Raw genomic sequence first — 25,189 nt, forward strand, 5'->3', positions numbered from 1 at the left:
AAGTCTGACAGTCCAATAGAAGAGGAAGTTATAGACTGAAAGGAAAGGTTAGTACGAGCAATCAAGGCAACGCCGCCGCCAGGCTTGCCGGAGGGTCGGTCGGCGCGCAAAGCATAATATGAATCAGGAAGGGCAGCCAGGAGGGAAGGGAGGGAGGTGTCACAGAACCAGGTCTCCGTAAGAAATAGGAGATCCGGCTTGTGCAAGTCCAATAAAACAAAGAGTTCATGAGAGTGCTTTACCGCTGACCTAGTGTTAAGATAGTAAATGGATAGGGCAGCAAGCAAAGGAGAGACAGGAACATCGCAAGACGGACCGGTGGGGGGAGAAGGAGGGGAGGGAAGGGACGGGAGGTAAGGGAGTGGACAAGAAGGTGTCAAACCCAGCCTGCCGATGTGTGAGATCACAGAGTCGGACAAAGGCCACGAACCTTGAAGGTTGCAGAGCTGCACAGAGGAGTATTGTGCAATCTGGGCGTGGTGGGGTGCCCCTAGGCCCGGCCGGCCGCGGACGGGCGTAGACGGGCTTGACTTAGGCGCGACTTCCGCACGCCTCTGTCGCGCCCGCTGCGCTCGTCTGCTGCGCGTCCGGGTGGCCATTGCAATTTATGGGATAGCCCCACCCCCAGCTAGACCGCAGGCAAGCGGCAGCGCCGGGATCCAGGCCCTCACCAAAGATGGCGCCTGCCCTCTACTACAAGCGGCACGTAAGCCGTGATGGACCGGGGCAGGGAGGCACACCCAAGGGAGGAGGCAGGTATTAAATCACCCGCAGTGCTACCCGGATAAGTCAGGCCATACGATGAGGTAAGTGCAAAGTAGATAAAAAAATATGAGAAGCGCTACGAGTCCACGCTGACACAAAGATAAAATACCAGTTTAAAATTGGGAGACAGAGGAAGAGCTGCGCGCTGCTACCCTATCGCAATCTGTCCTGAAAATGCACAAGCGGGCCTTCGCGAGTGCTACCACCACCCTTAGTTCATCATTGTAAATTTGTAATATTTTCTTGTTCATTCCCCACCCTTGATTGCTGTGTTTGCTATTGTGTTATTGTAAATTTGTAATATTTTCTTGTTTATTCCCCACCCTTGATTACTGTGTTTGATATTGTGTTATTGCCTATATGTGTTTTTATTTTTGTAATGTTCTATTTTGTACCTTTCCTCTCATGTAAAGTATGTATGTATGTATGTATGTAGGTGTACTTTTATAGCGCAGTCCTGTCACCCCAAGGGCATCCTGGCGCTTGAAATCGACAGTATCACTGCATACGCTGCTCAGACAGCCCTGGGGAAAAGATGTGTTTTCGGGGCTTTTCTAAACGGAAAGAAGTCCCTTTGGCTTCTTAAAGATGGTGGAAGCGAGTTCCAGAGTTTGGCCGCCACGACACTGAACGAGCGGCCCCCCATCCACACTCTCTGGAATCTCGGTACCACCAGCAGATGATCCGAAGAGGAGCGTAAAGAACGCGCCGGGGAATACCAGACAAACATGTTCTGTAGTGGAACCGGTCCTTGACCATGCACTGCCCTGAATACTAAGCAGGCTGCTTTATAGCATACCTGAAGGTGCACTGGCAGCCAGTGTAGGTCTCGTAGGGCTGCTGTTGAAGAACTGTGAGTGGGGCGGGAAAGAGCTAGCTTAGCAGCCAAGTTCTGTACCCGCTGCAACTTCCCCAGCAGTGTCTTTGGAGCCTCCAGAAGTAGCGCGTTACAGTAGTCAAGACGACTCAAGATGGTACCACGCACTACTTCGGGCCTGGCCTGCTCGGGAAGAAGGGGCAGAACTTTGCGCAGCATACGAAGCAGCATCATGCACGTGGATATGGTCTTATTCACGTGCATATCTAGCTGCAAGTTGGGGCCAAAGATCACCCCCAAGTTACGTGCCGACTCAGCCGCAGCCACTGTCTCAGGAAAGGTTGGGGGCCAAAAATGCTCCGGGAGTACCCGAGGAATCCGGTCAATAGAACAGTACAGCACCTCGGTCTTAGTGCTGTTAAACTGCAAAGAATTGGACTGGAGCCACTCAGCTGTGGCCGACATACATCGGTGAAAGACCTCCAGCGGAATTGCGTCCTTTCCTTCCAGCGAGAAGACCAACTGGGTATCATCCGCATAGTTACATGCGGAGATGCCAAATGATTTAATTAGTTGGACCAGAGGACGGAGGGAGAGATTGAAGAGTATCGGGCTGATGGCCGAGCCCTGTGGTACCCCCTGCCCTACTCTCCGCGCCTCCGAGCTGAATGGAGGCAGCGCCACCACCTGCTGCCGATCTTTCAGATAAGAGATCAGCCAGTCCCTTGCACCCGCCGTGATCCCGCACTCTTCCAGTCTCCTGACGAGGGTACGATGGCAGACCGTGTCGAACGCGGCCGACATGTCGAGCAGCACCAGGAAGGATGCCCGTCCACTGTCGACCCGCGAACGTAGGTTGTCAAGCACGGTCACCAGCACCGATTCCGTCCCGTGTGCTGGGCGGAAACCAAACTGTACCTCATCGAACCAGGTGTTATCTTCCAGGAAGCCAGAAAGAGAGCGGGTCACTAGCTTCTCCATGATCTTAATAGGGTAGGGGAGCAAGGAAATCGGCCTGTAGTTGGATAGGCAGGCGGGGTCCAAGGTGGATTTCTTCAGGAGAGGGGACACCACTGCCAATTTCCAACGCTCCGGAACCGTTGCTGTGTCAAACGACTGGAGGCAGATGGAATACAGAGGCTGAAAGAGTTCGCCTTGGAATATTTTCCAAAATTTTGGTGGCAATGGGTCAAGAGGCGAGCCAGATGAAACCATTTGTGCCACTCTACAAAACTCCTCAAAGGAGGGGGTAGGGAACCGACTCAGCTGGGGTCGACTGGGCACAGCGTCCGGAGCTCCCAAACTGAGGGGACATCCACTCAGCTGGGGTCGACTGGGCGGAGTGGCCGGAGCTCCCAGACCAGAAATCGGCCCATTCCTTCGGGGTCGACTAGGTGACTCATCCGGAGCTCCCAAACCAAAGGCAGTACCATTCAGCTGGGGTCGACTGGGCGAGCTGTCCGGAGCTCCCGAACGGAGTGCAGTGCCACTCAGCTGGGGTCGACTGGGCAAGCCGTCCGGAGCTCCCAAACTGAGAGCAGAACCATTCAGCTGGGGTCAACTGGATGAGACCACTGGAGCTCCCAAACTAGGAGCATGGCCATTCGGCTGAGGTCGGCTAGATGCCTCCTCCGAAACTTCCAACTCAAAGGGAATGGGTGTTGGACTCTGTAAGCCTTCCAAGATTTTAGCAATCTTTTCTTCGAAGGCATTCGCCAAGGAGTCACATAGGGCCTGCGACGTAGGTACATTATTAGTCGCACATAAAGGGTGGGTCAGGTCCCTAACAATTTTAAACAATGCTTGCGACTTGTTGGAAGCCTGATTCAAGGTGGCTTCTAAATAGGACGCTTAGCCACCTTGATCTGTGCCTTATATACCTGCAGCGACTGTTTAAAGATGACCTTCAACGAGTCAGAATACTGCTTCCTCCACGCCCTTTCGGCGCGTTTACAGCTCAGTTTTAACTGCCGCAAATCGTCCGTATACCAGGGGCAGGCCCGATTCAGTCTACCCCTAGACCTGCGGAATGGTGCCACCTTATCCAAGGAGTTCGAAATGGATCGGCAAAAGCCAGTATAGCTCTCCCCAACCGAGTCACTCAGACTGAAGTTGTCCGATAATAGGTTTGGTAAGGGCAAAGATTTTAACAGGCGTGACCAGGGCCTGCTCGACTTGGCCTGTCTGGTCTCAGCCTCCGCCGAAACACAGTCCTCCACATAAAGGGAGAAGACGACCAGTGAGTGGTCCGTCCAGCACTGGCAGATGATGTCATTCACCGTCACCAGTAGAGCATCAGCAAATATCAGATCCAAGGCATGACCCTTCCGATGAGTGGCAGAGCAAACAAGCTGTTGCAGCTGAATATCATTGCAGGCTTGGCACAGAGTAGTAAAGGCATTGTCCAATGGACCGCCCGGCCACAAATTGAAATCTCCTAAAACCACCAACTTAGAGTGGGTATTCGAGAGATCATAAATCAGATCAATAAAGTCGGGTAGGGAGGGTGCACTGCCCGGCGGACGGTAGCACAAGATCCCTGAGCAGCGTGTCTTCTCATGGCCTATAAAGACAAACCCCATCAACTTGAAGCCTGTACCTCTCTAATCCTGAGTTGGGAGAGAGCTAACGTCTCTCTGAAAATACAGCCAATCCCACCACCCCGGTTCTTCACACGAGGGGTATGGATGATTTTGTAGCCTGGAGGACAGGCCAAGCCCAGCTCGACCTCGCAGTCCTCCCGGGTCCAGGTTTCCGTTAGAAATAAAATATCAAGCCCCGTGGACTCAATAAGAAGAGCAATCTCAGTGTGGTGCTTACACAAAGAACGAACATTAAGCAATCCACATGAGATAGGGTTAGGCTTAAAAATAGTGGCCTGCCGACCGACGGGCGCTTGACTTGGTCTGCACTCTAATAGATCAGACCGAGAATAGACTATGCGTTGAGGATGCGAGGGGCCGGAGGTAGCGGCCCTAAGCGCGCCCGTAGCGCGAACGGGCGCAAACGGGCTTACCTCTGGCGCACCTCCGGCGCGCCTACGTCGCGCCCACTGCGCGTGGACGCTGCGCGCCTGTGAGTCCATCCTTTTGTATATTACGCCGAGCGGAAGTCCGCCTCCTGAGCCCCTTCCCTACGCAAGATGGTGCCCGAAGTGCCTCTCGCCTCAGAACCCACCCATTATGGCGGTCGGACCCGCTAATACTACCTATGTCCCGCCGAATGCGGGTGGAGTACAATTATAATGCCAGTGAGCCTGACTGTTCCCCGGCCTAAGGAGCGACAAAATCCAGGAAGTTAAGGTAGGTTAAATGCAAGCGCAATGCCAATAGCGCCGAGTTAAAAAAAACCACACCACACAAGTTTAAAAACGCTGCTGCAATATGCGCGATAGCTGTGAAATCTGCACTGACCTCAGCAGGGTGGCTTAAGTAAGCTCACCAAAATGCGGAAGTCCGCCTCCTGAGCCCCTTCCCTACGCAAGATGGCACCCGAAGTGCCTCTCGCCTCAGAACCCACCCAAGATGTCGGTCGGACCCGCTAATACTACCTATGTCCCGCCGAATGCGGGTGGAGTACAATTATAATGCCAGTGAGCCTGACTGTTCCCCGGCCTAAGGAGCGACAAAGTCCAAGAAGTTAAGGTAGGTTAAATGCAAGCGCAATGCCAATAGCGCCGAGTTAAAAAAAAACACACCACACAAGTTTAAAAACGCTGCTGCAATATGCGCGATAGCTGTGAAATCTGCACTGACCTCAGCAGGGTGGCTTAAGTAAGCTCACCAAAATGCGGAAGTCCGCCTCCTGAGCCCCTTCCCTACGCACGATGGGGCCCGAAGTGCCTCTCGCCTCAGAACCCACCCAAGATGGCGGTCGGACCCGCTAATACTACCTATGTCCCGCCGAATGCGGGTGGAGTACAATTATAATGCCAGTGAGCCTGACTGTTCCCCGGCCTAAGGAGCGACAAAGTCCAGGAAGTTAAGGTAGGTTAAATGCAAGCGCAATGCCAATAGCGCCGAGTTAAAAAAAAACACACCACGCAAGTTTAAAAGCGCTGCTGCAATATGCGCGATAGCTATAAAATCTGCACTGACCTCAGCAGGGTGGCTTAAGTAAGCTCACCAAAATGCGGAAGTCCGCCTCCTGAGCCCCTTCCCTACGCAAGATGGCGCCCGAAGTGCCTCTCGCCTCAGAACCCACCCAAGATGGCGGTCGGACCCGCTAATACTACCTATGTCCCGCCGAATGCGGGTGGAGTACAATTATAATGCCAGTGAGCCTGACTGTTCCCCGGCCTAAGGAGCGACAAAGTCCAGGAAGTTAAGGTAGGTTAAATGCAAGCGCAATGCCAATAGCGCCGAGTTTAAAAAAAAACACACCACAAAAGTTTAAAAACGCTGCTGCAATATGCGCGATAGCTGTGAAAGTAACTGGTTCTATTGTACAGTGGTGCTCTGACACCTTCGGGTAAAGTCTGCGCTATATAAAAATGCATTAAATAAAACAAATAAATAAAACATACATACAACAAACAGGTTGATTGAGAGACTGGTGGCCAGCCCACTAGCCTACCAGCAGAGACCATCACCTCCGCTCCCCTGCTACCTTCTGTTGTTGCAGACTGAAGATTCTTTGGCAATACTAGGCAGACTAGCGTAGACCAACACTTGGCCACTATTCTGCTCCCACAAGTAGAAATGGGAACCAGTTGCCAATGTCTTCATTTATAGTAGATGGTTACTAGCAGCAAGAGCATACCTGAGGCTTGTGTTAGTCTTACTGGGCCAGGTTCAAAATACTTTTTGGGAACGTAGGTATCCAAATCATGCCATATGTGGGTGCAAATGACAGCTCATGACTCATAGAATCAGGATTTGTGAAAATCTATGTCAACAGATGAAACATATGACTCCTAAAATCTACCATGGTGGAGGAATTTCCATAGTAACACGTCTAGGGTTACAGATGGAAACAAAAGTATTCCAAGCAGGGCCAGACTGGCTGTAGCAGGCACTGGGTGTTTCCCTGTGGGCTGGAAGGGTGGGGGCCGGTTGCCGGTTTTGGACCAATGGGGGTGCGTTTTTTGTTAGCAGTGGCCGGTCTTTCTGTAGTGCTGCGAAATCGGTCCCTTGGAACAAAAGCGCACGCAGAAGCGGTTTCCCCGCCTGCACCATCATTTCCCCCCTCCCCGGGGGCAGTTGGGTTTAATTGCCAGGGTTGGATTGTAATCCCAGTCCAGGCCTGATTCCAAGGGGATAGCCAGGGAGGAAGGGCGAGGTGGTGAACGCTGTGAAGGTTTCACAAGTGGTGTTTCCTCTCCAGATTTTCACACTTACTAATGGTACCACAAAATTGCGAAATTCTCTATCCCACAAAAATAACAGTTATGTAATGCGATGGAGGAAATTCTTTAACTTGAAAACATATTTTTTAGGTTGATAAAAAAAGAAATACCTAAGGTGCATTTTTGAGATTCCATCAAATTGCAAAGTTTTTTTAGTCTCAGAATCTCATGGCATTTATTGCATATATTGTTTTTCAGGGCTGTTTTATTTTATGCTCAGAAAAAGCCAAGTGACTCATGGAAACAAGCAATGAACTTTGGTGAAGCCTATGCCAGATTTGCTTCTAACTGCTGTAGACCCGAATTTATGACTTCAGATTGCTTTCGCAAACAGGTATTTTTAAAAACTTAAAAATATATTTAAACAAGCTTATGCAAAACCAAAAGATATGGCTGTTTTAAAAATAAAAGTTATTTTTCCTCAATTGGTAGGTTTGGGTTTGTACCTGTATGGATGGGTGGGAGGAAGAATGTGTAAATGAGTCAATGGTTGGACTAACATGGTTTGGTGAGAGCACGGGTGAGTCAGTGTTTGAGTGCACAGATGGAGAGATAAATGAGCGAGGGCAAGAATAAATGGCTGCATGAATAAATGAATGTTTGGATGAATGAATTGGGTAGGATTATGACAGTGGGTGGGTGGATGAATGAATGAGACATATTTGAAATATGTATATAGCCAAGGCTGTGACAGAGTTAATTCAATGAGCATTTGTCCTCAACTGGCCAAATACTATTTCAACCTTTAACTTTGCTGAAACAAACAGTGAGAAAGAAATAGGATGTCCCTCCTATACAGACAGGTACATCCACCACACCATCGTATGCCGATGCACTTTCAATATATACACCAGAAAATATAGTTAAGATTCCCAATGGCAAAGGCTAGGATGGGCTCGTCCATTGCCCTTGTGCAAGAAAGCATTACCAGATCAAAAAATGCTGACATGAGAAGCAAAGTGCTTAGGGCTTCTGCACCTAGACCGCTAGTGCTGAGGATGGTACAGAAAGATTTCCATTCCAAAAAGGAAAGCCGACTTTCTATTGGAGACTTGGCAGATGTGCTTGCAGCTGGATCAGTGCTCATTCAGCACAGTTAGAGCTTGAGGTCTTAGCTGATATTATTTTACTCTCCCATCAAGAAAATCATAGCTGATCCCTTTTTGGCATGGGTGAGACATCCAGCCAGCCTCACCATAGGCAGGACGTCTCCCTCCCACACATTCACCTAAGTGTTCCACTCGAAACCGGTAGGAATCTGCTAAATAGATTCACTTAAAAGAATATTGCTTTTATATTTAATTTCTGAAATTATTTCATTTTCTTTTGTTTTTCTCTTTTTAGTCAGATGTTCTTTACGATCACTTCTGTGCAAATTCTACAAATGGACCCCACAGAGACTGCTGTCTCAAAAGGGAGTCTGAGAAACCAGGTTGTTTGTCTCAATTAGCATCTCAAGAATCCAGGACGATATTGAACACTTCCCTCAACTTCGATCTCCTCTGTGACCTCAGCAGGGAAGGTCAACTGGAGGTTTTTAGCTGGTAAGACTATGGCTCTTTGCTTAGAAGAAAACAATGGCACATTTGAAGTTAAATTCATCGCTCAGATGTAAAGATACATATTTATAAAGATGATAGAGGTATTTTCTGTTGAACTTTCATTATATCCTGAGTACGACTTATATCATGAAGGCTGTTGCATGGCCGAAACAGGACAAACCACTATTAGGGCTGATCACAAATGGCACAGTAATTTTGGGGTGATAACTCTGCATCTAGAAATACTGGTACCATGCAGTATCTCGTCATTGTTACCAAAAATCTACAAGATAAGGAACTTATAAGAGGAAATGACTGCATACACAGACTTACCAGCTTGTTTATGCATGTCTCATTGAGCACTTTGCTTCATGCAAATTCTTGTGCAAATTCAGGTTCATGTAGCAGTCTCTGAGGAATCCTTAGTCCAGACTAAGTTTAAACATCAGATTTCAATATATTTCAATAACGTGAAGCTAAGTTTCAAACCACAAACTTTTCTTAAAGTATTACCAAAGTTACAAATCCAAATCATCAAATTAGTTATAAATCAATCCTCAATACATAAATACAGTAGTCAATGTTTAGTTCAAAGCAATTCAAAGACATAAAGGCAAAGACAAACTATTATAAATTTGTCTTAAAAGGAAAGTTGAACAAGATAGATTCTACCATAAAGGAAGCACCCTCCTATGCTATGTTGGGGAAAAGGGTCTGGTAAAAAGCCAGGAAGAAAGGCGTCTACTAAAATCCAGGCAATGAAGCTGACAGAGGATCGTCTCATAAGTCAGGAAATAGAGATTCTGAATTCTCCTGTACATTGTATTAGTTTCAATTACACAATTCTGACATTTGGTAAACTTACATATGGTTCACCATTAACAGACTAATCAGAGTTAAGGCACAAGTAGATAACTAAGCTCTTTATTTTCTCAGCAACTGTGCAATGAGCCAACTCTAGGCATCCATCAAACTTACAAAGTCAAAGTCAAAGTCAAAGTCAAATTCAGCTTTATTCGAGGTTCACTCATAAAAGCATTGAGATTAACATATATTTCAAGAATACAAATTTAAAAATGAGATTAAAAATTAATTACAAAACAGGTTAAAACACAGTCCAAAAGTTAAAAATTCATCTCAATTGCTATTTACATGTGACTTCTAAATTATGATTGCTCATTTAAAACATTGACTAACAAATCTAATATTTCATTACAAACAAAGACAATCAACAATCAGTATCTAAAAGCTTTAATCTAACCACCTATGCCCAACCTAAGAATTTGGCAGTAGCTACTGAAATCGAAGTTAAAGTGCTAGTGCGTATAATTCTTAGAGCTTCAGAACTGCTGGTAGTACCTAAGGACTTACACAAAGGAGTTAGCCATGCTCGCCTTGGTGATTCATAGGCCGGGCAGGCAAATAAAAAATGGCCAGTAGTCTCTTTATGATCTCTGCATGCAGGGCAATTACTACTAGTTCGGTTGCCCCACCTACCAGTCAGAGACCTAAGGGGAAGGGAACCAGCTCTAAGTTGGAAAAAAAGCTTCCTGTCCCCTGGTTTAGTAATTACATCCCAGTAAGGCTCTAGACGTGGAGTAAATTTTGCCTCTAGGAATCCTCCAGCCATAGTAGAGGAGTCAACACCGTTCCAGTTTCGGAGAGCCACCTTCTCCCAGTAAATTTCCTTTATAATCGTTTTTGATGGAAATTGTGCGGTCTCCGAAGTTTCCCATAACTTTTGCAGACCTAGGCCAACTAAGGTGTCTCTAAGTTCATTCAGCCAACTTATTTTGTGAGAAACATCAGATTTAATAATGTCCAGGAAATCTGCCGCATAATGAAAGGGCTCTGGAGTGGTCCAGAGCCTCCGCCAATATAGAATCGGACGGAGCCTTGCTAGATCCAGAATAGACTTCCTTCCAAGGTCGTACCTCAAAGGAAGCAAGGGAGTACTCACAGGAAGTCCAGTGATACATCGGAAAAACTTGTTTTCCGATATTATCTGGGGCTTCAGTTTCTCATACCCCCACAACTCAGCGCCATATAGCGCTGAGCTGAGAGCCTTAGCCTCGTACACCTGGAGTACGGGTTTTATTGGCTTCGTTAAGGATCGTTTATGCTCCAAATTAAGGGCTCCTGCAAGTTGCCTGTGCCTTAGTACCGCCAAATCTATGTGTTGTGTCCATCTGCTGTCCTTTGCCACAAGAATCCCTAAATACGTAAAAGCATTGACCACCTCTAGTGGATGCCCATTCATGATGATCTTGCTTTTGAAGCTACGGTGGGGATTAAATACCATGAGCTTGGTTTTGGCTACGTTAACTTCCAGACCATAGTCCACACAAAATTTATCAAAAATAGATAGGACATGCTGCAGTCCACTCGGGGTCTTTGATAAAATCAGAGTGTCGTCTGCAAACATTAGAATTGGTGTCTTAATGCCAGCCAAGGTAGGAGCATCAGTGTTTGCAGATGACATAAGCGTGACAACACCATTAATATATAACGTAAAAAGCGGTGGTGCCATCGAGCATCCCTGACGAACCCCTCGCTGCACCGGGAAGTCAGAGGTAACCAATCCCTGCCCTCCCCACTGAATCCTGGCAAAGTTTGCTTCGTGCAACCTCATCAATAGTGTTAGCAGATATAAGGGTAGGCCCAGATTTTTTAAAACTGCCCACAACTGAGATCTTGGAACTTGGTCAAAAGCAGCACGTAAATCGACAAATGCCGCATACAAACTGCCTTTGCCCAGCAACACAGTCTTCCATTGCAGAAGGGTAAATCGGAAGACTTGGTCTATCGTACTAGTGAACTTTCGGAACCCTGCCTGGAAGGGTGACAAGGCACTAGTCTCCTCAGCCCAATCAAGAACCCTATTTACGACCATCCTCCCCACCACCTTTTGGATGGTGTCGATAAGGCTTATGGGCCTATAATTGCCAGGTTGCGATTTGTCGCCTTTCTTAAAAACTGGTTTTATAACAGCTCCCTGCCATGAATCTGGAACTGGTGCTCCCAAGGCCACAGCATTAGCAAGAAGCAAAATATACTTGCCCCAACGCTCTTTGTTATTAAGAAAAACATCAGCAGGGACCCCATCTAGTCCTGGTGCTCTACCACTTGCCACTGTGCTAAGGGCCATTAGAACTTCGTCGATATTAAAAAAGTTACCTTTGTATAAAACTGGCCTAGGATCTACTAATGAATTGTCCAACTGATTACAGGCATATTGTGGTTTAAAATAATTCAACCAGTCCTCCTGTGAAACATTATTTTCAGGAGCTTCTGATAGGCCCCCCTGCCCCACTTAACTATGTTCCAAAATTTCCTGGAGTCTTTACTGTCACTGGCTTCCTTTAAATCTTGCCAGTGCCGATCATCCCACAGCTTTTTGGCCCTTACTATGGACCTATTATACTCCTTTCTGGCAGTGCGAATGGCCTCCATATGCCTACCTTTAATAGCAGTGCCTAAGGCAAGTCTGGCGTTCCTACTCTCAGTGTTATACCATTTGAACGTTTTGGGGGTTGCAACACTATTCCTCCTTACTGGTTTCAGAAAATTATCCCTGATAACCGAAAAGAGGTTATCGTGAAGTTTGGTTACTTCAATCAGACCTTCTGCTGATTTATTCATTTCCTCAAGGGCCTGTATGACTTTATCAGTCTCTTCCCCAATGTTATTCAAGGCCTCTTGATTCTCCATGACATGCACCCATTTGAGCCTACGAAGATCATTTGAGAGCAGACTTGTAGGTAAACAATCCACTATTAGATCCCTGTCTGCCACTTCAGTATCCCACCATTTGTGGGTCACACACAAAGGATTGTGGTCACTTTCGATTCGTCCCTTAACCTCCATATCATCTACGAGTTTCCACAACTTCATATTACATATGACATAGTCAATCCTGCTGCTATATCTCCCGTTGTCAAAGGTGTTAGCCCCGATCTTGTCACTTGGGGTTCTACCGTTTAGTGCCCTTAATCCCCTTTCACAACAAATCGCATTTAAGCATATGACATCCTCAGTCCATCTAGTTACAGGTTTCAGATCTAATTTGGGTACACCCCATTAATTAATATATAACGTAAAAAGCGTGGGTGCCATCGAGCAGCCCTGACGAACCCCTCGCTGCACAGGGAAGTCAGAGGTAACCAATCCCTGCCCTCCCCACTGAATCCTGGCAAAGTTTGCTTCGTGCAACCTCATCAATAGTGTTAGCAGATATAAGGGTAGGTCCAGATTTTTTAAAACTGCCCACAACCGAGATCTTGGAACTTGGAAAAAACCAGCATGTAAATCAACAAATGCCGCATACAAACTGCCTTTGCCCAGCAACACAGTCTTCCATTGCAGAAGGGTAAATCGGAAGACTTGGTCTATCGTACTAGTGAACTTTCGGAACCCTGCCTGGAAGGGTGACAAGGCACTAGTCTCCCCTGCCCAATCAAGAACCCTATTCACGACCATCCTCCCCACCACCTTTTGGATGGTGTCGATAAGGCGTATGGGCCTATAATTGCCAGATTGCGATTTGTCGCCTTTCTTAAAAACTGGTATTATAACAGCTCCCTGCCATGAATCTGGAACTGGTGCTCCCAAGGCCACAGCATTAGCAAGAAGCAAAATATACTTGCCCCAACGCTCTTTGTTATTAAGAAAAACATCAGCAGGGACCCCATCTAGTCCTGGTGCTCTACCACTTGCCACTGTGCTATGGGCCATTAGAACTTCGTCGATATTAAAAAAGTTACCTTTGTAAAAAACTGGCCTAGGATCTACTAATGAATTGTCCAACTGATTACAGGCATATTGTGGTTTAAAATAATTCAACCAGTCCTCCTGTGAAACATTATTTTCAGGAGCTTCTGATAGGCCCCCTTGCCCCACTTAACTATGTTCCAAAATTTCCTGGAGTCTTTACTGTCACTGGCTTCCTTTAAATCTTGCCAGTGCCGATCATCCCACAGCTTTTTGGCCCTTACTATGAACCTATTATACTCCTTTCTGGCAGTGCGAATGGCCTCCATATGCCTACCTTTAATAGCAGTGCCTAGAGCAAGTCTGGCGTTCCTACTCTCAGTGTTATACCATTTGAATGTTTTGGGGGTTGCAACACTATTCCTCCTTACTGGTTTCAGAAAATTATCCCTGATAACCGAAAAGAGGTTATCGTGAAGTTTGGTTACTTCAATCAGACCTTCTGCTGATTTATTCATTTCCTCAAGGGCCTGTATGACTTTATCAGTCTCTTCCCCAATGTTATTCAAGGCCTCTTGATTCTCCATGACATGCACCCATTTGAGCCTACGAAGATCATTTGAGAGCAGACTTGTAGGCGAACAATCCACTATTAGATCCCTGTCTGCCACTTCAGTATCCCAGTAAGCCTGTCTTCCTCGTCCCCAGGATATTGGTTGTGGGCAACCAAGGGTTCAAAGGTTAAATTTAAGTCGCCAGCTATAAGTATATTGTTATCTGCAGAATTCATTTCTAGGAGCTGATCCAAATCCGCTATAACTTTAGACCTGCCACCCTTATTGCCCCTGGCATAAATATTGTAAATGTCCAACCATCCCGGAGAACCCAAATCCGCTCTAATGAGCTGGATGTCATTACTTCTGGTGGATACCTCCTTAATCGTAAGTGCTAGACTCTGGCAGGCCCAAATAACCAGACCTCCCATCGGTCGTCCCTTCGTCCCTTTGATAGCCGGAACAAAATAGTTTAAATAACCCTGGGCAAAATGGTGTTCACACAGCCAGGTCTCCTGGAAGATACATACATCAATATCATTGATGAATGTTAACCATTCTGGAAAATCCAGACTGGAGCGCAAGCCAGCAATGTTCCACAAAATTTGCTTACCCTCACCCAGTCCATTACTGTTACAAGAATGTAGGAATGCCGCAGTAGCAGGGATTGAAGATTGTTCCGTCGCTATACCTACAGTTAGTTCAACGGTTGAATGGATTACTGAAAGCAAACTTACAGTTACCTGCAACATAATGAGATACATTGGGCCAAGCTGTACTCTGTAAGTGCATCACAACAGCTCGTTAGCACATTATACAAGGATTGAGCAAAAGAAAAATTTTCTTATGAGAATTGAAAACCAAGGGCACATCAAGATAATACAGATGGAATTCGTTTTTTCCTCGAAAAGGAAGACGTGTTAATGTGAAGCAGGATGGCATTTAAACGTTTGCCATTTTAAAATGCAGGGGCACGCTAGTTATGGTCAATCTAAATGCATAGTACATTTATATGTTACATATTAATGACAATATGAATGAAATCCTCTCAGTATAAAATATATCTCTATCATGCCTTCCCATTATCAAGGCCGTTTTCTGGACATGAGGTCCACCTGGTTTTGGTAGGTTGTAATTGTTCCCGTTATCACTGCAACCAATATTTACGTTTGCAGTGAGACCAAAGGACTCAGAATCAGCAGGGGTTTTATTTACCATGGAGACTTGTGATCAGACCTTAACTGGAGAGAGGAGCAGTGTTTCATAACAAGAAAAACTCCAGCACTGAAAGCTGTACGGCTTGCATTTGACCTGGTCCCCAGATCCATGCTGCACAGGTGCTGGCTGATATGGGAGTTCCGAACCATCTTCTGTTCATTTAAATGAGGCTTCATGGACGTAATTATGCCCAGGTTAGATTTGGACAATTGGGCAAGATGTCTGAGCCATTCCCTGTAAATAGAGGGGTCAGACAAGGTTGCGTCCTTGCTCCCACCCTCTTCACTCTTTACTTCAATGATCTGATAGCTTGCTTGAACCAATGTGAAGTTGATGCCCTTTGGTTGGCAAGCATCAAGGTACCCACCTTGATGTTTGCTAACAATACCCTCCTACTATCTAAATCACTCATGGGGCTACAGAAAATATTTGATTGTTTTGACAATTTTCGCAGACAGAAGAGTCTGGAAATTAATGTGGCGAAAACCAAATAGAAGGTCCTAGACCCTTGTCACTCCACAAGACCGAAATCCAAGCCTAATGGGACCTCCCTGGAAGGTGTGCACACCTTTGAATACCTCCGGCTGAATCTTACAGAGCAGCTAGATTGGCAGCATCACATTGAAAGGTGCAGACTCAAACTAGAGCAACATACTGGGGGGGGGGGGGTTGGTTAAAGTGCAACGTGGTTCCCATTTTTGCCCAATCACCCCGGTGAGCCAAGTATACGAACTGCAGGCCCTCGGAGCAGCCCTCTATGGCGTGGAGCTTTGGGGCGACAAGCATGTGGCCACCCTGGTAGCAGCATAAAATCGAATTATGAGTCAGTTTACAGGGTTATCCACTACTAGTACCCTGCTGCTGCCCCTGAGGCTAGATATATATATATATTTTTTTGCGGCTCAGGTTAATCCCTGATGGGATTGGAGTGAGACAAATCCTTTATTGGAGAAGGCTATGGGTGACCCCTGAGCTCCACTCTTATCGACAGGGGCTGGAGGAAGTTTTAGGTATTACGGGTTCAGGCAGTATACCTTGGATCAAGTACGTTAGAGAGCCTTTGAAAAAGATGGGGAACCAGAATTTATGAGATGATCTGCTGGTAGCCCCCTAATCAATTAATAAACTATGAAGGAAAACTATGGGTAGTATACAATTAGCCTATTGCAGGGTCAGTCTTCTTTTGCCTTCTTGTGGGGTCAGGGCATGCTCTGTGTTTTGCCCAGCCTACCTGATTGGCAGTGATGGTTTAAGGTATGGGAAAAGTGGGCTCTGGCCCAGGGCCCCAGCTATTCAGGGGGCCCGCTAATAGAGCCCACTCTGTTCTGCAGAGCCTTGCCCTGATTACCTTCTGTAATTGTTTAATAGATTGTTATAAATGTTGTTTTGATGCAACAACCATGAAAAGCTTTTTTTACATTTTTTTTAAAGATCTAAACAGGACCTCACATACGAGAAATGGGAGGAGGTCACAGAGATTATTTGCAGTAATATTAGTGAGCTGCTGCTGTGTTACAATACTGAAAACACACATCACTATCCCAGGATATTAAATGTACATACATCTAGAATTTGGACGAGTGTGCCTGTGCACTGTCCTTTACCTGGCCAAAGAAGCTAAGAAACAGATGAAATCGGATCATAAAACAAATGTTGTTCCGAACCGGGGACCCCAAATGGGAAACAACCTTTACAACGCAGTCATTACATCGCACTACCTTTACATCGTATGTCATTACAACGCAGCCATTACATTGCATGTCACTACAATGCATGTCATTACAAAGCATGTCACTACAACGCAGGCATTACATCGCAAGTTATTACAACGCATACCATTATAACTCATAGTACCCTTACACTATCCAACACTTACCCTACTGTTGCACTCACTGAAGTTGGAATAGTAATTATTACTCCTATACTATCCAACACTTACCTTAAATGCAATGTAATAGTATGCATTGTAATGGTATGCGTTGTAAAGGTATAACGCGATGTAAGGGAATGTGTTGTAAAGGTAGTTTCTGAAAATGCGATGTAATGGCATGCTATGTAGAAGAATGCGTTGTAAAGGATGTTGCGATGTAAAAACTGCGTTATAAAGGCATGCATTGTAAATGTATGCGTTGTAATGTCATAAATTCCCCCAAAATACATTTGGCCCATCCCCTCCAAAATCCTTAAGATGTACCTGCTGATTGGAAGATGGAAATAGTTACTTCCGGTCTGCCTGAACATAGTTGTCAGAAAATATGCAGAGGCCCTACGAATTTTGAAATCTGGCATGGAAATCTGGCGTGAGGAAAAGTATTGTTTTTGCTATCTCACACTATCTGTTTCTCATGTGGAGGATCAGGCAAAAGACCAGTCAGCAGATAGCTGTCCGAGACACTACGGAGGCAGCATTTCCCCCTTTGACCCTGACCTTCTAGAAGCACTTAGCTCTTTTATCTGATTGAGGTGGACAGGATAACCTCGTTTTTATGGATGTGTATTAAACTGCGTTATTATGAATGAACGGGATTTTAATAAATGTTTTATAATGATGTAAGATTTTGCTACAATGTATTTAGTTTTGACTTATTTTTTTTATGAATGTATATTTTAAATTGGGCTTTTATGTCAGTTTGTGTAATTAAAGATAGAATTGAATTGAATTTAAATCTGTTTAGTCTGAGGAGTGTTGTTATACATGATGGCTGTAATTGTAAAAAACACAAATATATACCATTTTCGTTGTTTTCATTGCTTCTTCTGTTTTTATAAAGTCCATAACCCCCCTTCGGTATTAGTTTTTCCTTTAACCACATCGCTGCGGCGGCTATCGTAGCGCGCACTGCATCGCAAAATGCGATGCTGTGCACGCTACGAATTTAGTTTTATTAAATAAATTGTGTACTTACCTGCAATTATCCATATGCTGGTTTTTAGCACCCTCCACCCTGCCCCTCCCCCTCCCCGCCTCCCTGCCCCACCATAACTCCCTCCACGGGCCGCGGCTGGTAGACAGTAGACTCAGGCCGGCCAATTAGAAACACGTTACTTTGGAAACAGTATCAGATTTTCAAGTACTAGAGATAGTCACAGTTAAAAACGTAATGGGCCTCATTTATGAAAAGTGACGCATCGCTGCGAGAAAAAAGCGATGTGTCACTTTTCATTGCGCCCTCCTTGCGACCCCAATGAAGCGTCATATTTACAATATGACCCATCATTGCGCAAGGAGTTACAGATACGTCAGTATTTCTGACGTATCTGTAAGCTCAAAAGTGACGCATTGCTGGAGTGTGTCACAAAAGCGATGCAACTCCAGCAATGCATCCTTTCACATGGGGAAAGCCCCATGAGAAAGGGCTTGCGTCAGCAAGATTTTGACGTAACAGCATCCTAAAAGTGACGCAGTGAAATCTCATAGATTTCACTGCGTCACTATTACGAGGCTTTTTGCAGGGGAACGCCCCCTCTGCATACATTATACCTGACGCAGGTATAATGTAGCGCAGGGGTTTACAAAGTGACGCATCTGCTTAGATGTGTCACTTTGTAAATAGTGCGCAACAGGAGGCATGTTTTACGCTGCCGATGCGTCACAAAAAGTGACGCATCGGAAGCGCAAAACTGACGCAAGGCCTCATAAATGAGGCCCAATGTTTCTTCTACTTCTGAGCCACACCCTCATCTCATACTCGCTCCAGTCTCATACGGTGACTTCTCGTTTTAAGAACTGCTGAAAACATCCTCCACTTTATGGTTTTTACTTTCACTTTAATTTTTAAAGGTATTTTACCAACACCAAATACAACTTAGAGACGCTTCTTGGCGCTATTGAAAATGGTAATCAGTAGCTCAGAATGTGTACACTTATTCTGCACCTTAGCACGTAGTTCAAGCAACTCAACTGGACAACCTCCTCTCACCTCTAACGAAAGGCCTTTAAAATAGAAAATATTAGGAAACGCCCCTTCCTGAACGGGCATTTCCTGTCCAAGGCAACTTCTGGTTCTGCCTCACTGAAAACAGATTCACCCTGCAAAGTGAGATGAAAAAATGTAATTGTAGATCTTTATTTATTTATTTCTCCAGGTTTTAATATAGCGCAACGCAACCCATCTTTTTCTTTGTGCTTTAAGGCTGAAAGTCTTCCTCAAAGACAGAGAGTAGGAAAAAGCAGAATTTCCAATGCAGCCTTTGGGAGGTATGAAGATATAAAATAATGGTACTGACAACTGTTTAGTGCATATTCTGCTACCGATATGGCCTTGTTTCCCTTTCAGCGGCCCAGTCAATTTCATCATGACTCTGGGCTCACCATGAGTCACTGAAACCTGATTCAGCTTGTGATGATCAATGCAAATATTTACTTTAAATCGTAATTAAATTGTTATTAATCGAATGTATTTTCCTGTTTCAGGAGTACTTATGAATATTCACGGAGACACACAGATAAGAGCATCAACATCATTCTGAGTCACTGCTCTTTTATTAGCAACACAGCCAATCAGTGTTGTGCATCTAAGGATTCACAGGCTTGTTCTCTTCAAGTGTCACCAATGTTCCTTGATTGAGCTGTTTTCAATATTCCTGACTTGCATATCACAGTGATTTGATGTACAACCACCTTATAAAGCTTTACATCTAATGAAAGTCTAGGCCTCTTTGTCCATTGTATATTTAACCTAATCTAACTAGTTGCACTTCATGTTCCAGTTACAACCGGTCACGTGTGAAATCTGAACTGTTGAATCTATGATTACATTTTTGAAGTTCTAAATCAGGGATTTCAAATCTTTTATGTAATAAGAGCTACTTATATTCAATGAAAATTATCCTGAGCCACTGTAAGTGGTGTGATAGTTCATTCAAGACCGCCAGCAGTGATCACACCAGTGCATTAGGCAGGGTTGCCTGCAGCAACATTTAAAAAAAAAAAATGATACTTTTGGAATGCATTTACATGGGTAATAAATGACAGCCATAGCTACTATTCCCTGGCACCAAGGTAATAAAATGAGTTATGAATGTCTCCTGCTCAAATATGAGCTTTACATTTATTTTGGAAATTGAACCATTTTTCTCCAATCATCAGTTTATGACTTCTGAAAATTCACACATACAAATTCACACATACAAATAATAATATAACCAAGCAAAGGATTTCACATTAGTGGTTTGAGATGCACACAGGTGATCTACTCACAGGTAGCTGGAGAGGTACACGATCTACACGTTGGAGACGCCTGTTCTAAATCCTAAAGTCTTCTTGATTTGATGTTCTCACACTGGGTTTATATTGAAATGTCAAGCATGGGCCACTGGGAGGTATTTGGTATGCACATTGGGCTCTGTCACATAACTGTTGGCATTGGGATAAAATAATCGAACAAATGTATAGTGCAAAATTTTTGAAGTTTGCTATATAGTGAAAGGAGCAAATGGGTTTTCCCTTTAAAGTAAAGTTTCGCAACAGGACAAAAATTGAGTGAATTGGTTTCTGGTCACCCCACAGCAACGAAAACAAATACACATCTGCAATATTAAAATGTGAATCGTTGGACTCATTTTTTAGCATAATCTGCTCGCACTGATTGCAATTCCGCAAGCAACAAAAATGGTGCGAAGCAGATGTGGTAACATTTTTCACCAGTGCACGGTCCAATATGTTTTATGATGCTTCATCTAACCAAAGCTTCTTCTATGAGTAGCTCATGAGCTACTGGTACCTCTTCACCTAACTGCAAATAGCTCTCCTCTGTGTCCAAGCCTACTAAATTGGAACCAATTGCTTGGTTGAATTAACATACATATCGCAAAATTGTATATTCAAGACAAAAATGTATATATCTTCAGAACGCTTACGCTGATGTTTTTGCAGAAAAAATGGTTGAATTTCCAAAATAAATGTAAGCTCATTTTGGGTGAATTGTTGGAGCTCACAGTGATTATAATTGAACATAATTAGAAGCTCTTATTACACAAAAGATTGGAGCCCCCTGATCTAACCTATTGCAAGGCTATGCTGTACAGAATTTTCAGGTCAGGGTTTTGGTTCCAATTGATTTGTACCTTGTTACCAATTCACTACCTTTGGATCCTTTACAACACTATTTTTATGCATGTCTAGCAGGCTGAGAGGATTCTGATCGTAGATGATATTGCATGTTAAAATGATGATAGGCGATGCCCATCAGTGGTACGCTATGTTATTTGTTGGCCGCACCAAGCTCTTCCCTGCCAGTCATGCTGGCAACTACATTTGCATTTCAGAATGCTTACATGTGAGTAATGAGGTGTGGACTCGTGCCTTCCTACCCCACTCTGCATAAGAAGGTGTAAAGTTTGAGATCTTTCTGAAACTGACTGCACTAACTCTACTCAGACTTCAAAGTTATCAAACCCTTCAATTATTTGCTTCTGTGACCATGAAGCAGACAAAGTCACACGTTGCTCAATGGTAAATCTGTTGACACAAAGATCAAGTTTATTATTAGCTTATACATGTTTCACTCCTAATATGGTTGTTGCTTTGCTGTTGTGAAAATGTCAGTGAAGTATTATTTCAGTGCTTGTGTAATTTTGGTATCCTGGCTGGTCACAAGTACTTTCAATGATATAGTTGGGCATATACACAAGAAAGTTGGGAAGGGTGTTGTTAGGCCAAGAAGGCTAACGGCACGCTTCTTCCATTTAGAAACACAGGGCTGCACCATATTTACTAGAATATGGTGCAACCCTGCGTGTCCCGCTGCACTAGCGCTACATTTAGGTGCCTAGCGCCAACGCAGGCACCCTTTCACACAAAAAATCTTTAAATGCTGTTTTCTAAATTCTATGTGTGCTGCTTAATGCTGCACACACAGAAGTTGCAAAGCAGCATTTCTTTTTAAATTATTGTTTATGTGCGGGAAGGGGCACCTTCCTGCACATAAACAATCATTGGCGTTTTGCTGTTTTAGAACAGGTTTTGCCATGTTTTAATTTTGGTGCTGCCTCCTATTTATGCTGCTCTTGTAAATAAGGGGCAGGTTCAAAATCAATGGGTGTTATGATGAAACGCCCACTACAACATACACTGCCTGCCACTTTCACACTGAGTAGAGCGTTTAAAGGTGCCTTATTTACAAGGCACCGATAAGCCACGTTAAGTGGCTCAACGCAGCCTTGTAAATAAGGCGTAGTCCCTATCGCCAACACAACGTCACTGAAAGTGACATTGTGGTGGCAATAGGGGCTTGTAAATATGCCCCACTGTATTCTGAAGTAGTAATCTGATGTATGACTCGATGCACAAATCTGGCAAAGTTTGCTTTCTCTGGTTTGTTCCCACCAAAAAAGCCAACATACAGTATTATACGTTAAATAGAACAATACACATTTACCCACCACAGCACAAATATGCTTTATAAAGGACTATCAAGTCACCATCAAGTCATGACACGCATAAATATACCACAGGACACATTAGACAGAACATTTTGTGACCATTGGCACAACCCAAGCAAGGTTTATACAACATGCAGTGGGATCAAGGAAGACAACACGCTGGGTCTCACCTAAAGGGTCCCCTTTGCCTTGCACTTCAGAATCTGCTGTTCCACCCCTCACCCCTACCATCTATCAAAAGGCAGTGTTTTAGGAAGTATAAACAGCAGCCTCTTGCTCACAAAGTCCCGAATGGAGTTTCTAACAGTAGCCCTGTCACCTTCCTGCTCAAATCTTTCTTTGGATCTCCATCCTCCAGCCACAGAAATGCAGGTAATAAACATCTGCTGCCTGTGGAAGCTGTCCTCACTCACTTTCCTGTGAAATGTCACATTACAGGCATTGAAATTGGATCCCACTTTACTTTGCAATTAATCCTATGAGCCACACTTTATAATGAACATGAGGAGACTTCTGCTTCAGCATTTGCAGGGAGTAGTTGGTATTTCTCAGTTGTAGTATTAGCCAGGGTGGAGAAGCAAAGCTTTCCAATTTGTTGTGCTGTTCTCTGTGCCTGATATTTTATCGCAAAATTGGCTGCCAAGAGTTCCAACAGTTTAGATGTTCAAGATTGACCGTTAGTGTAAGGTTGCCTAACAGGGGTTGTCAGCAAAGGCGTCTCATGCAGCTTTGGGACAACCCAGAAGATAGATTTCAGGCAGCTAATACCTCTAATAACCTTTAAACAAAGAATGGATTTAACACATGAGAACTACAAAAGGAATTAGGGAGTACATTGGGTTTAGCAAACCAATTTCCAGAACACAAATCAAAAGTTATTTAGCCATTTAAACTGAGCTAGGGTCTGACATATGTTCTGCAATGTATTGTCCTGAAGTTTCATTCCCATAAGGGTCTGGAGAGTACATCTCCCCAGCCTATGCACTACCATGTTTTCACAAACAATTGCCAGAGGCTTTTCAACTCTGATGACAAAGAATTTGACAATGTGGCAGAAAGTGGAAGTTTAGAAATGCAACAATTGTGGGAAGTCCTGGGAAAGTCCCTCAGTTATTAATTTATATCCACAAATAACTGTCACAAATTTCTATCTAGAACATTGTAGACCATGGGCCGTATTATAAAATAAGGTGCACTCTCCTTGTTAGCGCTGAGTGCACCTTTCAAAAGGTACACTGGGCACTAACAAGAAGAATGTGCCGTAATATGTTGAATGCGCTGCCCACAGGGCAGCCGCTAACTCGTGCTGCCCTGTTGGCAGCGCATTTTAGTGAAGTTTTGAGATTAGATTACATTAGAGATCCCCTTGAAGGGGGGTTCAGTGAGTGACTGCACCTGCCTGCAAGGGAGGGGATGTCTGGGGGGCCATATAACCCCCTTTCTCCCTCTAGAGGGCTCCTATCAGGGTGCCCACTGACAGTGCGCCACGTTTGAGGTGACTTACTGTCAGTGCGCCTCCTGACAGCTTCTTTGTCTCTGAGCCCACATCTATACTATAACATGGGCGCAGAGGCTAAGAGATTCCCTCATTTGCATGGGCCATGCCCGCAAGCACATAAGGGAATACCCTCTAGTAATAGTGCCAGCGCTATATGTACTATCTATATTACAGAAAGGGCCGCACAAGCATCTGCGGGCCTTTTTGTAATGCAAAAGTGCCCCAGGGGCATATGCCCATGCGCCCAGGGGCACTTTGTATAATGCGTCTCCAGGCGGAGAAGCCTAGAAAGAGACAGGGTCAGAGTAGATCTTGACAGGCCCTTAAGGTCCATCACATTTTATCTACAAAACTCTACAGCAAACTTACTTCTTGCAATCAACTTGTAGAAGGGGTGGTTTTGGCATGAAGAGATACACAACAAAAATGTATGGATGGGAAGATGTCACTAACAAGGGGTTTTCTACGTATAGCTTGTAGAAAAGTGCCTCTTTTTAACATGGTCCTTCCCACTCTTTGCCTGATATTTTGACTGAAGTGCACTAGGTTCCTGCCAATCAGGTCCAAAGTGTCAGTGCTTTTTCCCTAAAACAAGGTAACTGTTCAATTGTACCCAATTGGCAAGACATTTAGCACCTCTGTAGGTCCCTAGTAAATGGTACCCTTGGTACCTAGGGCATGGGTACTAAAGAGGTTCCCTAAGGGCTGCAGCATGTTTGTGTCACCCTAAGGAACTCACAACAAAACTCATTTAGCCTCACATTTCAGGCTGCACAAAATGGTGCAAACAAGTGAGAAAACATGACATGGCGCCTACCCTCTATGCCTTGCCCACAGACACTGCATGCAATATATGTAAGCCTCCTCTACAGCAGGCCTTATAGCCCTAAGGCAGAGTGCATTATATTACATGTGATGACAGAAGTATGGGCATGTGCAGATTTGCCCCTGTGCTGTCTAGTTTAACTAGTAGATAGTACAAGTGGATAGGGAACCCATCTTAAGTATTGGTACTGGGCACTGGCCATTACAAGTTCCGCAACTATATGATGGCTTTACTGAAAACCCATGGAGTTTGGTATCAAACACCTTGTCTTAACACATCTATACTAATGCCAGTCGTGGATCTATTAAGACATGCACCCAAAGGGCACCCTAGAAGTGTCCCCTGAAAATCCTAGCACTTAAAGAGTGCCTCAAGAACACAGCCACCTGGATGGACCGCAACCTTTTAAAACTTAATGCGGATAGGACCGAGGTCTTGTTTTTTAATCAACCCTCACCTCTCCTGTCAAATCTATGGTGGCCTGATGAATTAGGCAATGCCCCTTCACCTAAGGACTCGGTCAAGAATTT

General features: G+C 44.7%; 1 protein-coding gene across 1 annotated transcript in view; it reads left to right on the forward strand.

Moving 5' to 3' along the window:
- The window catches only part of LOC144819644 (afamin-like), a 127,803-nt gene extending 108,274 nt beyond the window's left edge, over positions 1 to 19,529 (forward strand). Inside the window, exons 7-9 of the mRNA XM_078677457.1 lie at positions 7,128 to 7,263; positions 8,274 to 8,473; positions 19,367 to 19,529. Coding sequence (XP_078533583.1) covers positions 7,128 to 7,263; positions 8,274 to 8,473; positions 19,367 to 19,520 — 490 coding nt within the window. The 3' untranslated portion in view covers positions 19,521 to 19,529. The remainder of the gene's footprint in view (positions 1 to 7,127; positions 7,264 to 8,273; positions 8,474 to 19,366) is intronic.
- The last annotated feature ends 5,660 nt before the right edge of the window (positions 19,530 to 25,189 follow it).

The sequence above is a fragment of the Lissotriton helveticus genome, chromosome 2_1 (genome assembly GCF_964261635.1).
Source record: "Lissotriton helveticus chromosome 2_1, aLisHel1.1, whole genome shotgun sequence".
Taxonomy (NCBI): Eukaryota; Metazoa; Chordata; class Amphibia; order Caudata; family Salamandridae; genus Lissotriton; species Lissotriton helveticus.